Source organism: Rattus norvegicus, chromosome 5, assembly GCF_021556685.1.
Source record: "Rattus norvegicus strain SHRSP/BbbUtx chromosome 5, alternate assembly SHRSP_T2T, whole genome shotgun sequence".
In the NCBI taxonomy this organism is placed as follows: Eukaryota; Metazoa; Chordata; class Mammalia; order Rodentia; family Muridae; genus Rattus; species Rattus norvegicus.
Window position 1 is genome coordinate 93,435,853 of NC_141538.1, and position 15,256 is coordinate 93,451,108.

The following is a 15,256-nucleotide window of genomic DNA, read 5'->3' on the forward strand; positions in this document are numbered from 1 at the left end:
CATTTTCTTGATTAATGATTACATGAGAGAGCATAGATGGTATTCTTTCTGGCAGGTGGTGCTGGGTTATATAATAAAACAGGTTGAGTAAGTCATGGGGAACAAGTCAATAAGCAGCACTCCTCCATGACCTCTGCATCAGTTCCTGTCTCTAAGCTCCTGCTGTGATTTCTTGTCTTGGCTCTCTGTGATGATCACTAAAGGACAAATGAATCCTTCTCTCTCTAGGTTGTTTTTGTCCTGTTTTTTTCACAATGATAGAGCCATAAGCAAGACAGAAATATTGTGTGGTAATTCTATGCCTAAAGAAAAATGCATTTATTTACATGGCTAGACAGTGGGCATTAGTCTTATCTGATTTGCTATTTGAAAAACCAGAAGGTCACCAATATCAGGAAACTCAGGTTGACAAGGCAAGTTGGAGCTGGTTTATGTCAATAAACTTAGAGTAGCCCAAAACATTGAATATTTAACTGTTTCTGAAGAATATAGCTGGCAAACAATATTTCCTGATTTTTTCTTTACTCTGAAAATTTAATTTCTTAGGAAGTCAGTGGTTAGAATCATAATTCTTTAATAAAAGAATCAAGGTGAGTCATTTTAGCTAGGGAAAGTGCTGAAATTTAAAAGACATGTTTTGATATATACTAACCACAGAAGATATCTTTTAATTCTATCATGAATATTTTTATAAGCATAAAAAATGGCTTTTGTGATCTTTCCAAAGAGATATTGAGAGTAATTTAAGGTGAAAAATTGGGCTGTTTGGTTCCATCCAACCTTCTATTATAAACTGATTCCTAGTTCCTTCTCTCATTGGTGGAGGCTGTGACGACTCTCGTGTATGACAAACTTTGATATTCAAGCCTCAGCAAATACAAGCTTCCTTATCACTTCCTTGTTGTACAATTGGAAGTTTAAAAACCTAAGTATTACCCGCCATAAGGTCAACATTTCAATCCAAGTATATAAAAGACACACTGCCAGAAGAGGGTTCACATCAGCTTTACTGAAGGATGGGTGAATATAGCTGAAGCATGAGGCCCAAATGATGCTTATTTTGTCCTCTCTGAAGTGATGACAGCTGAGCTCCCCTCGGCTCACTCATGAACTTCTCTTCCCAGTCAGGAACTGAAACTGGAATGTGGAAAACAAATTTTGGAAGGGTCCAACATATGCAGGTCCTGCTGACTCTGATTATGGCATAGAGACTGGAACTTCAAAAGCCGGTCCAAGACAGGGAAAGAGAAAAGAAGCAGGAATATAAGTAAGCAGAGACCTTCAGTATCTTTCCAAAGTAGAGACAATTTCACCCAAAGACATTCAAGTCCCATGAGCTACAACAACCCCAGGAAGTACTCCAGAGGTGAAAGGATCTCTGAGTATTTGTTCTTTACTGTCAATGATGCAGAGGAGCCTTCCTCTATTTGACTCAAAGATAAAAAGAGAAGTTTCATGGACAAGATAACAGAGTTAATTGTCTGACAGGTCTTACTGACATAGGAGGATCCTGTTCTACTTTTCAGTGTCCAGTGTTTTTGTTTTTATTTGTTTGTTGTAGTGGTGATTCCTGGCACTTTGAAATCACTTGTCTACTTCTCTGTTTATTCACTGCTTTTCTAAGTCTCTTGATACCATTAATGTGACTATTCCATTTACCCTTTAATATCAGAATATATTTTCTTTCTTTTCTTTGTGTGTGAGAGAGAGGTGGAGAGGGTGCAGGGTTTCTCTCTATAGCCCTGGCTTTCCGGTAACGTGCTTTGTAGACTAGGCTTGCCTCAATCTCTGGATCTAACTTTTGCCTCTGCCTCACAAATGCTGAAATTAAAGGTGTGTGCCACCATGCCTGGGTTGGAATAAGTTTTGAATGCTCATATTATTGTTAATGCTCACATTTTTCGTTGGGAATGACTCAAAAGCTCTTGAGCTGACTGAACTAGATAGATTGAATTGCCCACTTTGGAAATCAGTTACTGATAGTGTTGGGACTTTATTAGAGGTATGTAATTATTATATACTTTTATAACTAAAGGCAATCAAATATTTTTATTTAGGTGGAAATCCTATATTTTTTAAATTCAGTACATTTTCCTCCATTTGCTCTAACAATGTTGGTAAATACTCTTAACCAAAAACACAAGGTCCTTTCATTCACGAATTAGTGACACAAAACAATGTACTGGAAGATTTCTCCCATCATCTTCTTTGCCTAAGCTGAATTTGCATGACATATGATGATCCTTTCACTCTTCTCAATAGCAGAGCAAATTATGAATACAATAAAATAAGATCTTAAGAAAACCCAGAAAAGAAATGAAATCAAAACATCATCAAAACATCATGAAAATCAAGAAGATAGCTTTTGTTTCGCTTTCCCCTTCTACCTGTTTTTCTGTCTTGTCCTGGCACCCACAAACATCCACATATAGTCATACACACACATACACACAGAAGCACACACGTGCACACACTTTTCAAAGGTATATACACTTAATCAGACACAGCATAAATACAACAGAGACACACATACCCATATATACATACACATATACATGGAGACTTATACAGACACACCTATAGGTACATATGTATAGTCCTGCATGCATACATATATACATGTATGCAGAGATATATGTGCACATAAATGGACATGCAGACATGCATAGAAATACACAGACACATACTCACAAACCACACAAACAGATACACATATGTACAGACATATATACACATAAGCACTGACATCTATCTGAACATATACACTCAAATGTATACACACAGATATACATACAAACACTGACATATATGCAAATATATACACTCATGGATACATACACACATACACATATAAATGCATATTCACCAACACACACACACACATGCACATACACACACACAGTTTATTTTTTTCACAGAATCACAATGAATGTTAACAAGGATCAAAAATATTTTACTTTAAAATTTGTATACTGCCATTTAGAATCACTGAAATGTGCTCCTGTAGAGTTGAGGGGTGGGAGAGCAGCTCTTTACATTGTTGAAAGTCCGGCATCACAATCACTTCCATACAAGAGGCAAATTGCCCACAGGGGTCACCAGAGTTCTTCTTTGGTACCTTCCATTTGTCCAACCCATTATCTTTCATTCCAATTAGTGAACAAGATGTAATTAACTAATCTATCTTTGTTGTATTTCTTCTTCCAATTTCACTTTACTATCAAAACCTTCTGCTTACCCAGGCTAAATATGTGCACATAACAAAAATAAAAGTACTAGTTAATCATGCGTAAATGATGAATGATGTACCTCACATGCCAACTCAATATTCTCCATCTATACCATCAGTTCCAGCATCTGTTTGGACAATTTACTACAACTTCTTTCCACTAGGTTTTCTATATCATTTGCAGATAGTTATAAAGTGTTGGGTTTTTCAGCCAAACATATACTTTATAAAAACTGGTGCCATAATGTAAAAATAATTTCTGATACATTTCTGTATACTAGTTTTAAAATATGTACACTTACAAAATTTAGTGGGACATTTTGCAAAAAGAAAAGTTTATCAAAATTCTTTTAATATAAAAATACTCTTTAAAAACTGAAAGAAAAACCCAGCATAAATTTAGTTGTATAAATATTTCTTAGAGAATGCTTTTTTTTTTACTAAGAATTATACTGAAAAGTATTCCCTTGAACTCTGACTAAAATTCTAATTATTAACATTCCCTTTCATAGTGATTACATTGATAAAGAAGCAGGAAAAATAAGTCACTTTGAGGTAAGATAAAGAGCATGTCTACACTGAAATAAAGATAACATGCCTTTGATTACTTAAAGGATGCTTTTCTAATATATAACTAACAATCTTATTTGTTTTAAACTGGTATTAAGTATATCAAAGCATAGAAAGTCAACTTAAGAGTTTGGCATTCAGCTTTATGACCCAGGACCCCTTAGAACATGGCATCTGCTGAAAAAGATAATTTTAATATTGTATACAACCCTTTCTCTTATCAGGGAAGCCCAACATGTAGAAAAAAAAAGTCCTCCTTTAGGGGACAGTTGTATTCAAAGGAAAACTACTCAAATTCATTCTTTTGAATAAGATGGAGATATCAATACCTGACTCCAAAAGGAGGAGAAGTAGGGGAAATACAAACAGAAGCAGTCCCAGGCCCACCACAAGGAACCTAGAAAAACGCTTGACCAGAGGATTGAGCCAGATACGGCCGGTCAGGATGGAATAGCTCCATGACAAAGCTTGGCGAGCTTCCTTCACCTTCTCCTCTTCAGTCATCAAAAAGGTATTTTCATCTGCTTCTAATTCCTCAAATAAATCCGTGTCTTCTCTTTCTAGCACAAACCTAGATGGACAGTCAAATAGTATGTCTACTTCATCATCATCCACTTGGGGAGAGAGCAGGCTGGCGCTGGGATTGTATGCTAGTTCAGAAATGGTCAAGGGGTCTTCTTTTACTTTGTCTTCCTCTTTACTTGGAGAATCTGCACTCCGAGATCTCTTCACTGGTGATCTTGCAACCATGCACCCAGAAGCATCCACTTCAGACAATGGGGCACCTGGAAAGAAATGTTATTTTATAAATTTTAAGCTTCAGATTTTTTTCTTTGACAAAAATCTGGATATACAAACAAAAGAAATCCAAGGAATATGTGAAATTTTTCTGTAGAAGACTTTAAACAAAATCATATTAGTATCAGACCTTATAAGCTGTAATAGAATTAATTATAAGTGCTCACCTGAAGATAACCCTAAAATAAACAACAGTGATCAAAGGTTGCAAGTACCTTTAGGTTTGTGATGATGATCTGCAGGTCTCCAACTATGGTCAGGTCTTTAAAAATAGTGGGACAGAATTCAGCCATACACTATAATTATGAGTGAAATTTTATAGTATTCAACCCTATAGCATAATAGAGTATTTTAAAAGAATACCCTAGTATTCATTTAACTCTAGAGTCTACTGTCTAAGAATCATTACATTATACTTCTGAGGCATATTTTATAGGCTTCATCCTAGACACAATTTTATAATTTCTGGTTGTTTTATCATAATTTTCTCCAAGTTAAAAATATTACACCTTGGAGAGAAACTTATTAAAGCCTATGATGGTGTAAAGGGATGCACAGTAAGAATCAGTAAGTAAATAACTCAAAACCTTCAGAAAGTGCCTAAAACTAAGCAGGAATGTAAAACCTTTCCTTCCCCAAACTTATAAGACGGTAAAGACTGTTGAAAAAGCACCTAAACAAGTTGAGTTGCTTAGAAAAGGCTTAGGCCAACTAACTTTACTGGAAGAGAAGTATGAGTTGAGCTGTTTTGAAAAAACTCTGACCACCTGAAGTAACTCTGAGAGATATTCTCTAACATGTCAAGCTGCCTACAAGGCAGTGAGCTCCTGTGTTTCCAGATTTTGTCAGCATTTACTAATATTAAACTAGGCTTTGAATGATACAGCTAGCTATCTTATAAGGAAACCCTTACCCATAGTCTTGTAAATAACACCACTAAGCTCATTGGTTAACCAAGTTGGACTCTGTTGGTATCCTTACATTAATCTTTCATGGGTCTTTATCTGTGATGAGTGTCATACAATATGGAAATTGAATACAAGTTGACTTATGATACACAGCCTAAAATCTGCAAGACTTTGACATCCAAAACTTTTGAGCATATAAATGTTCAGAGATTCAGTCCATAGATAGTTTTGAATTTCAGAGATCTTAAGTTTCCAATTTAGATATAGTTGATCAGTAATCTCTAAAATATATTCCCAAATCTGGGGAAACCCTCTGAAATATGAAATACTTGCATACCAATGCATTTTTAGGAAAACATATTTAATCTTAGTTGTAACCATACTGTATGCACAATGTCATTTTTTTATAGCTTACATTTAAATTTAAACATTTTCATGTTGAAAGTTCTGTTTTATTACCATGGAAAATAAGTTGTTCTCAGTCTGGTTGTAAAATGTTTTTCTGAATCTACTTTTAGTTTACATATAAGCATATAAAGTTTACTTCCAATGTATTTCAGTCCATTACCTGTAGATGTATGTGCAGGAAGCTGTAGCTGTAAAATTATAAAAAATGCTGTCTTTTATCCCGCACTAGATCTGGCACCATAGTGCCCCAAGATATCTGTTAGATATCTTCATCTCAGTCAATAAAGCATCTCACCCGCTTTTCCATCCCATAGCACATTGCCAATGGCTACCCTCTGAGCCTGGCAATAATCTCTCTACCCATCTAGTTCCCAAAGCAGGTTACCACCATGCCAGATATACATATCCCAATTTTGTGGCAGCCTAGTGTCTCCAGCCACCGCACACTTTCGTAAATTCAATTAAATCGCCACATGAAAGAACATAAAACACAATAACCTCTAATCCAACTGATTACATATAATTTCACACCTAGACATACAAAACCCATACATCTATCCATTAAGAATATTCGTAACAACCTGTAAATGTGCAGAGAGGAATCTTAATGTCTGCCCCCATGTTCTCTCAGCTGCTTCTCCCTCTTTCCTTGCTCTAATTTTCTCCTCCTCCTCTTTAAAACTTTTCTCCTGCCCATCCTTCCTTCTCGCCCAATGACAGGCCTTGTTCTATCTTGTACCTGCCTTCACTTGCATAATGACATCATCCTAAAGGAAGCAAAATGCTTCATTAATTTAATTTTTTTAATCGGAAGAGATAAATGTCTTTCTCCACTCACAGGGAATGCATCTACTTCCTTTTAAGCTTAGAGGTTGACTCTCTTAATTGAGTGTTGGGCTCTTAATGAAAACTAAACAAAATATCAAACATCTTTTCTCTAGAGTAGACCAACACTAAATTGCCCAAAAAGGGTGGGGGCAAATGAGAATCAGAAAATATTTCACAATTTCTTTGTCATCAAGAAGTGTAGAGTTGAACATCTTTTCTTTTTGTTTTTATCTTTCAAACACCAATAGATATTTTTGGTTAGTTCTGATCTAAGGGGACCTCTCAGTATTAAAGAAAAATATATTTAGAAATAATCCTTGAAAACTACCTATAATATTATACAGACTGAAAAGCAACATACATGCACCACCAAGAAGTCATCATAAATTTGAAAAAGATCAAGGGGTAGGTAGAGGATTTAAAGGGAGGAAATGGAAAGGGGAAATGTTATGATTATAATCTCAAAAAATAAAATAACCCATATGCTAATGACCACTAGGCATCAGGAATCATGTTCAACATCATAAATCATCAGTGAATTACATATCAAAACTACAATATTATAGAACATTAACTTTATTAGGATGATAACATTTCTTAAAAAGAAATACTTGTTGGTGATAATATGAGGAAATTAGAACTTTGTAAATAACAAGAAGGAATGTAATATGATCAGTCACTAGTAAAAATTCTGGAGGTTGCTCAGAGTTAAATCTAGAATTATTAATCATCTGACCCATTAATTCCACTCATAAGTACATTCTCCAAACAAACAAAAAATTGAAATAAATACTCTAAAAATTCTTACAGACAAATGATCATAGAAATGCAATTCAATTTTTTAAAAAAGCAAAGTCCCCTAAATCATTTTCAGTTGATGCCTGTATGAAGAAAATGTGCTTTATCTATTCAAAAAATATTATTCGACATAGAAAGGAGCAAAGTACTGGTCAACAGTATAGCACAGAAGATCATTAGAATTATACACTAAGTGAAAGAAGCCAGGTACAAAAGATCACCTAATATATGTTTTCAATGAAATAGCAAAGACATGAACAGCCATAGAAACAGAAAACATTAAGGTGGGGGAGACAGCAAGAACTATAGGAGAAAAGAAATGAATGGTAACTGTAACAGCAACTGCTTAAGAGTGTAAAGATTTCCTTATAGGTAATAAAAATGTTGTGGCACTAGATAACAGTATTAGGTACCTGTCACTGGGTATGTCCTAAATGTCAGTGAATTTGTTCTTTAAAATACTTCCTACTTTATTAAGTAAACTGCATCTCAGTGGAGAAAAAAAGGATATAGTCATAAATTTTTTCAATGAAAACTGAAAGGAGTATATAGACACAGATCAAAATGTTATGGCTTTTAGGAATATTTAGTGTCTTTTAATGAGAGGCCTTCTCTCAAAAGGAGATTTCCTGAACTCTTTTCTTAGAAAATCATGAAATGCTGCATTTTATGTGAATGAGTCACTGCTCTGCAAAGATCATTCCTTCTTGCTTTGTTTTCATTTGTGTGGTCACAAAGATGGTACATGCTCTTTTATTGTTGTTGTTCCTAAGACCATTTTCATATCCTCCTTAGGTAGTCTACTTTGCATATAATTCCACTTCCTGTATCCCTCTACTGTAGCCAAGCTAAGGGATAACTTGAGATTGTAGGCAGCAGTGTGTTTCATGACAATGTTTTGAGACTCCAGCTGCTCAAAGACCTTTAATCTCCTCATTGACACACTGTGGCTATGGATGGCTTTTGTATATCTGCCTTCAGAATGTATTTAGAATTCCATGTCTAGGACAACATCTTATTCTCTTCATTTGAACTACTCAACTCAAAGCAGATGTCCTTTTCTAATGTAGATTCTAGCAGTAGTATCCTATAACCTTGCCTCAGCCTTTGCCCACTTGAGGGCTGCTTCCAACACACAAACTGCACCTACTCTTTTTGAACATATGGTAGATCAGGCCACTAAGAATAGTCCTTTATAATTTGTCTTATGCAGAGGAAATGATAATTCTTTATAACTCTGTCGTGGATTCTACACAATGTACTCTTTGCTGCATCCTTAACCTGGTTAATCTTGGTTGCTTATAACCTCTCCCCATAGACTGACTGAATTTAATGTGAACTGCATGAGTAACAAGGAGTTTTGATACCTGGATATCAAAATAGCTTTAGTAAATAGCTTTGAAATCCAATTTTTATCAATGATCAATACAGTCCACCAAAGATAATTTTGTGGTTTTGTTAGGTATATAGCCTACTACTCATACAAGTTAAAAATTATCTAGATTTCTAATATTTCAATTTAGTCAAGTAGTCCAGGGCAGTGATCCTGAAAACAGAAGTATTCCCTTTCCTTTTCCAAAGAAGGGGTTAATTAGGGATTTGATTCCCTAACCTCTCTGAATCCAAAGTCCCAATGTGTTTTCCATTCTTTGCCATTACTGGGGTAATTTTGTTCACTAAAACCATAGCTTCATTATGCATAGAGGGACCTCTCATCATTTGCCTGGAGCATGAAAGATCTCTTTTATGTGCCTGTTGTTTTACATCACAATTAAAGTGTTCTTTCCTCACAGCCAATTTCACAACTACTTTGTCTGATGCCATATCACCTATTTTGGTGTCATAGACAACATAGGAAACAAAGCAATAAGTAATTTGCTGCTCATTTTACAGCTTAAGTCTGAAATAAAGTAAACTTTAAAATTTTACTGTACCATGCATGTGGTATCAGTCATATAAATGTTTTCTACCCATAACAAGCAGCATATAGTTTAATCTTTCAAAGGAAATTCATGATACATGGGATTAATTTTAAAATTCTCTTGAATATCATTGGTTCTCTCAATGAAAATAATCACTTCCAATTGGACATTTCAGAATATCTCATACCAGACGTGCCTCTGAACATCCTCTATCTACAACATGCTTATTCTAAATTAAACCCATGAAAAATTATCCTTGTCATTTCCAAACAGCATAAAAAATGGAAACTCAGGGTTCAACACACAAAACAATCCTAAAATCTTCCTGGTTTTTGCACCACTGTTTCTTAGGAAGGCAGTGGTCTATCAATACCTCATCATTCCTTTTGTTTCCTGTTCAAGGAAGCTTCATCTTGTAGAATGATCTCTCTTCTTGTGTTTACCTTCTACCAACTTCATGGCTTCACCTATGTTCTCAATAATTCTTCTAATACCTATAACAACATCATTTTGTGACCATTGTCTAGAACTCATGAGAAGAACTCATGTAATCCTTTCCACTACATTTCTCAATCATTTCTCTCTGCACGTTGCCTCCTGAAATGGCTGTCATCAAAGTGTGCAATGATTCCCACATGCCTAAAGCTAGTGTGTGTGTGTGTGTGTGTGTGTGTGTGTGTGTGTGTGTTTCTGTGTGTGTGTGTGTTTCTGTGTATGTGTGTTTCTTTGTTTGTGTCCATCCTTTGTCCTCACCACTTGGTCTCTGTGAGTCCACAGTCTTTTACATTTCAACACTGACTCCAACTACCTCAGTACTCAGACTACTCAATCTCTGCTTTCTGCTCTGTTATGACCAATGTTTAGATCACCTGCAGTCTTTTTGCCTTCATTTCTCAACCACCTCTTTCTGCACATGGCCTAGTGAAATGGCTTTCACCAAAGTCTCCAATGATTATCATATTACACAAGCCAATTTGTGTGTCTATGTGTGTATTTGTGTGTTTGTCTGTCCCCATCACTCAGCCTCTATGAGCCCAAAGTTCCTTGCATTTCACTCACTTACTTAAGCTACCTTAGCCCTCAGTCTACTCAATTTCAGTAGTGACCTTATTTCTTTCCTCTTCTATCTATACCTTCTTACTGAAAGTCTCAACTATATGTTTGGTTCCATTATGCTGATTAAGGTTTTTCAGCCTGGCACTACCAGTTACTAATATCCTGAATAATGTTCCCAGCTTTCTGGAGAATGAAACTCCTAGGTTAAAGAAGTGTGGAGAACTCTGTACCCTTTACTACCCACTTAGACATTAACCTTGATTTTAAGCACACAAATTCTGACATAACTTTGCTGGACTCTGATCTTTTGCTAACTCTAATGAGCCAGTTCAGTCAATTGATATGTTCTCACTTCCTATGCATAAATTAGTAGGTATTTCAGATCATAAGCAGAAAAACATACGTTAGTGTATATAACGTTCCTTTCCTATGGCAAGGACTAAATGCTATTACTATTAGAATATTAAAATATTTGAAAGGTCTATTTCCAGTCTCGGGCTGTATTTCTTTTCAAAAGAGGTATATAGTTAGCCCTAATAGAAATATAGAATTGGAGGACATCATGAAAACAGGGCTTATGGGGAAGGACTTTGCTTCTTAGAACATTCTGGGAAAGTAGAAACTCTATACTAGTTAGGGCTTCTATTGCTGTGACAAAACACTATGATGAAAAGTGACTTGGAAAGGAAAAACTTTCTTTTATCTTATAACTCTCAGGTCACACTCAATCACTGTGAGAAGTCAGAACAGGAGCTCAAGGCAGGAACTAAAGAAGCCAGGAATTATTGCTACTTAACGGCTTATTCCTCATTGTTTGCCCAGCCAATGTACTTATATAATTTAGAATCACCAGCTCAGAGATGGAGAGCCCCACCTCCAGTGGACTGCACCCTCCCTCATCAATCATTAAAAAAGAAAATACCCATCAGAGTTGCGTATAAGTCAATCTATTAAAAATTATGTTTATAGGTATTTTGCCTGAATATGTATGTCTGTATAACACATGCATGCCTGGGGTTTACAGAGATCTAAAGAGTGTCTTGAACCCCCCAGAACTGAAGTTATAGATGGTAACAAGTGGTGCCAAGAGCTGAACCAGGGTCTTTTGGAAGAAGATGCAGTCCTCTTAACCAGCAAGCCATCTTTCCAACCCCTAGAGATCAGTCTTAAGAATATGTATTCTAAATTGGGCAGCTCTTCTTCTAAAAGATCCTAGCTATGTCAAGTTTGTATAAAACTAACACAATTGACTTCTTGTCAAAATGAGACACAACACATCACTATTAAATCTTAAACTTTCCTTTTTCCTCCTAAAATGACATGTTAATATCATAATTATAGTATTAAATATTTCAATTTAAAAATACCATAGTCTTTAAAAACTCTTTTAAATACTTTAAGTTAAATCACTAAAAATCAAGGCTCTCTTTAGAAGTTCAGTTTCTCAATAAATATCTAAAATCTTTCCAAGTCTCCAAAGTCTCATAACTGTGAGCTTTTGGGCTAATGAGGAAGAGAGAAGTTAAGTACTTTCATTCCAAAAGAACCAGGGAATAGTTATAATAAAATCAAAGCAGCAACAACAAAAAGTTCAACAGTGAAAAGCTCAGTGTCAGATGTCTGTAACTTATGATCTTCTAATCTCCAAAAGACCTGAGCAGCTCTACTTCTCTGGGTCTGCCACACAGCACAGGTGTGTGTCTAATAGGTTCAGACCAGCTCCACTCCTCATCTACTGGTGTCCTTGATGGTCATTCATGGTATTAGTACAGAATGGTGACAATGGAAAAGTGATTGCCATGGTTGGGAGAAAACAGTAATTATAAGGGTAACAAAGAGGATTTTAGGGCAGTAAAACTTTTATGATGCAATATTGATGCATACTTGTACAGATTCATAGCATGCCAAGTACACTGAGAATGAACCCTATTATAAACTGCAGGTGTGAGGCAATCATTTAGTGTCATCTAGAAAAATCTGTTACTCTTGTTGAAGAACCTATAGGAAATGATTGTACTCTTTTTGGTTTTAGGTAAAACAAAAAGTGGGAACATTTTTTATCCCGAGGTTATGAAAACTAGAGCCTAGCATATAAGAAATGAGTTTACTACTGACCTACACCCCAAGGCATTTTGCCTCCCAAATGCTAATAATGTGATCCTAATAGATTTAGTATCCATGTGGAGAGCAAACATTTTCATACTTATTTTGTTTGTGTCTTTTAAAGAGATTTGGATCATTTCCATAAAAATTGTATTATGTACCTTAACAAAAATACTTTTAGGAATCATGAAGAAATATCTATTCCTAAATTATTTTCTTCACTATCCATTTTGACCAAAAATCAAGAAACACTGATTTACAATAATATTGTGATTCTACAAATTATTGTTTCTCTACATTAAAATAAATATTCTCTATATTATTTGTTCTGTTTTGGAAAGATTCATATTAATATGTACTAATATACAAATTTCTTTAGTGTAGCAAGAATAATTCTAATAATAAAAATACTTTATATGGCATTTCCAACATTCCTAAACTTGTTATGGAGAGCATTAATGCACAAGAAAATATTCTATACATTTTATCTTTTAAAAATAAGATAAATATAATTCTTGTATATATAAATGATACAACACAGAAGACACCTTTGTATGACACAGTAAGTCATACGCTAGCCTAGGCATACAAGCCTTTCTCAAACAAAACAAAACAAAACAATAAATAGAGTTTAAAACAAGGACACATCACATATTACTCATATCATAATAATATACAATGAATATCAACTAAGAAGTTAATTTTATAAATATTACTCAGCTATGACTAATTACAGCTATTTTCCAGAATAAGTTTTTTTTGTAACCAGTTGACAAAACACACACACACACAACAATAAAAACATAAATAATTTCAGCAGCATTGTGGTTGATGATCTGACTTCAGAGGTGCATATGCTACAACAACATCATGGCTGTGGCTCTGACTTTAAATTTCTATTTCAATTTATATTTCAATTTCTCAGACCAAAAAATACCATAAAAGATGATAATTGTTAGGAAGAGAAATGGGCATAGCATCAGCCTGACTGAAGTTATTTTGCTGGATATTTTTATTAAATTTTAATTTCACTCATATACATATTTTTCTCTGTGTGTGAGCCCTCAGAGACCAGTAAAGGGACTGATATTTTAATAAAATTCTGCTTGGAAGATTTAAAAAAAAACGGAGCTCTGCCTCATTCTCAAAAACAGACCTGACATCAGAAACTCACATAATGAAAGGCAGAGAAATATTGTGATTATGCTTACTCAGCCTAATCTCTCACTACTAAACAATCTGGAAGAATACACAACAGCCTTCCTCTTGGATCTGTTGAATAAAAAGGTGTCTTTATTATTTTGTTGCACAATAGAACTCAGCTTCCCATTTCCCTTCTCACGTACTTGTTTACACTCCTGAGTACCCTTCTCTACTTCTCTCCTCCCACTTTCTCCCTCTTTCTTCACTCCTTATAAAAGAAACTGTATGCCACATCATCTTCAGCTTCTCTCTGGGTCATCCATGGTAAGCATGTAGCTGGAAGCAATCACACTTAACTAGGCATAGAGTGACAGACCGGGGAAAAGCACGTACCAGCATTTCGAGGTATGACCTTGGAGCCATGTTTCAGCAGACGGACAAACACATTACTGGTGCAGTGGTTTATCATCTGCAATTGGAGGCTTCGTTGAGTCCTGATCTTGACCAAGCATTTTGCCATATTTAATGATGTGATCTTCCTAAGGGTCTCTTGTCAGTAGTGGCCCTGTACATATGCAACCAGCAACAACAGCTTTGACCTTCTGCTCACTGTCCATTCTGTTTCAAAGGACCAAGGCAGGGCACACTGTGAATGAATCAAATGTCAGGTTCTTAATGTAGCCAACAAAAATAACTCATGATGGATAGACATTGGGCAAGGGGGAGGGAGGGAATACTATTTATAAAGTCTTACCCTTCCTCTGATGAACAATAAAATTTTACACGTAGTCCTCACTTAGTTTTTCCGAGATCAGTGATCTCTGACAAACGTTAAAGGCCCAGTACAAAACGAAAATTTCTGAATTCTACAATGGAGCAAACTGCTGACTTTTATTTCTTTTCAGACATGTTTAATGGGTCTCTATTATGTCCTAGAGCAGATTTGCCCAATTAGAAGTAATGCAAACCACAATCTTTTTAAATCAGAAAATATTTAAGCAGTAAATAGCAATTATTTTTAATGAGGTCTTTTATATGAAAATAGAATATCCTGGTTCTGATAATATTGCTTCAGCATGAAGTGATTTGTTAAGACGTTCGCATTTTTCAGTGATAATGATGTATGTTGCACATATATAGAAAGTTTCAACTGGGACAAGCAACACTGCTGGTAGTTTTTGGCAGTCACATGGGGAAAGCATGTTGGACTGGACTCCTCTCACCAAAGAGATTTGCATGCTTCATCTCTATCCTCATCACGATGCCAACACTTTATTTACTTTACAAGCAAAGCATAAGGAGGTAATTGAGCTGGACAAATTCATAAAATTATTAAATGGTAATCCATGCTGAAACTTGGCATTCAAATAACAACAGTTGACTAAAATATAAATGTCCATGTTGACAGCTGTTAGTGCTTGAATTGCAAGCTGTGATGTGTTTTAAATGCAGGAATCAAGTATCACATTCTCTTTACACTTTGAAACCCTTGC

At 35.3% G+C, this 15,256-nt stretch overlaps 1 protein-coding gene across 2 annotated transcripts; it reads right to left on the reverse strand.

Moving 5' to 3' along the window:
• Nucleotides 1–987: 987 nt before the first annotated feature.
• Nucleotides 988–14,442, reverse strand: 2310002L09Rikl (RIKEN cDNA 2310002L09 like). 2 transcript variants are annotated; one of them, NM_001439203.1, is given in 3 exon segments: nt 988–1,217; nt 4,129–4,584; nt 14,157–14,442. In NM_001439203.1, coding segments are annotated over 3 exon segments (603 nt in total). In that variant the 5' UTR covers nt 14,284–14,442; the 3' UTR covers nt 988–1,197.
• Nucleotides 14,443–15,256: the final 814 nt, after the last annotated feature.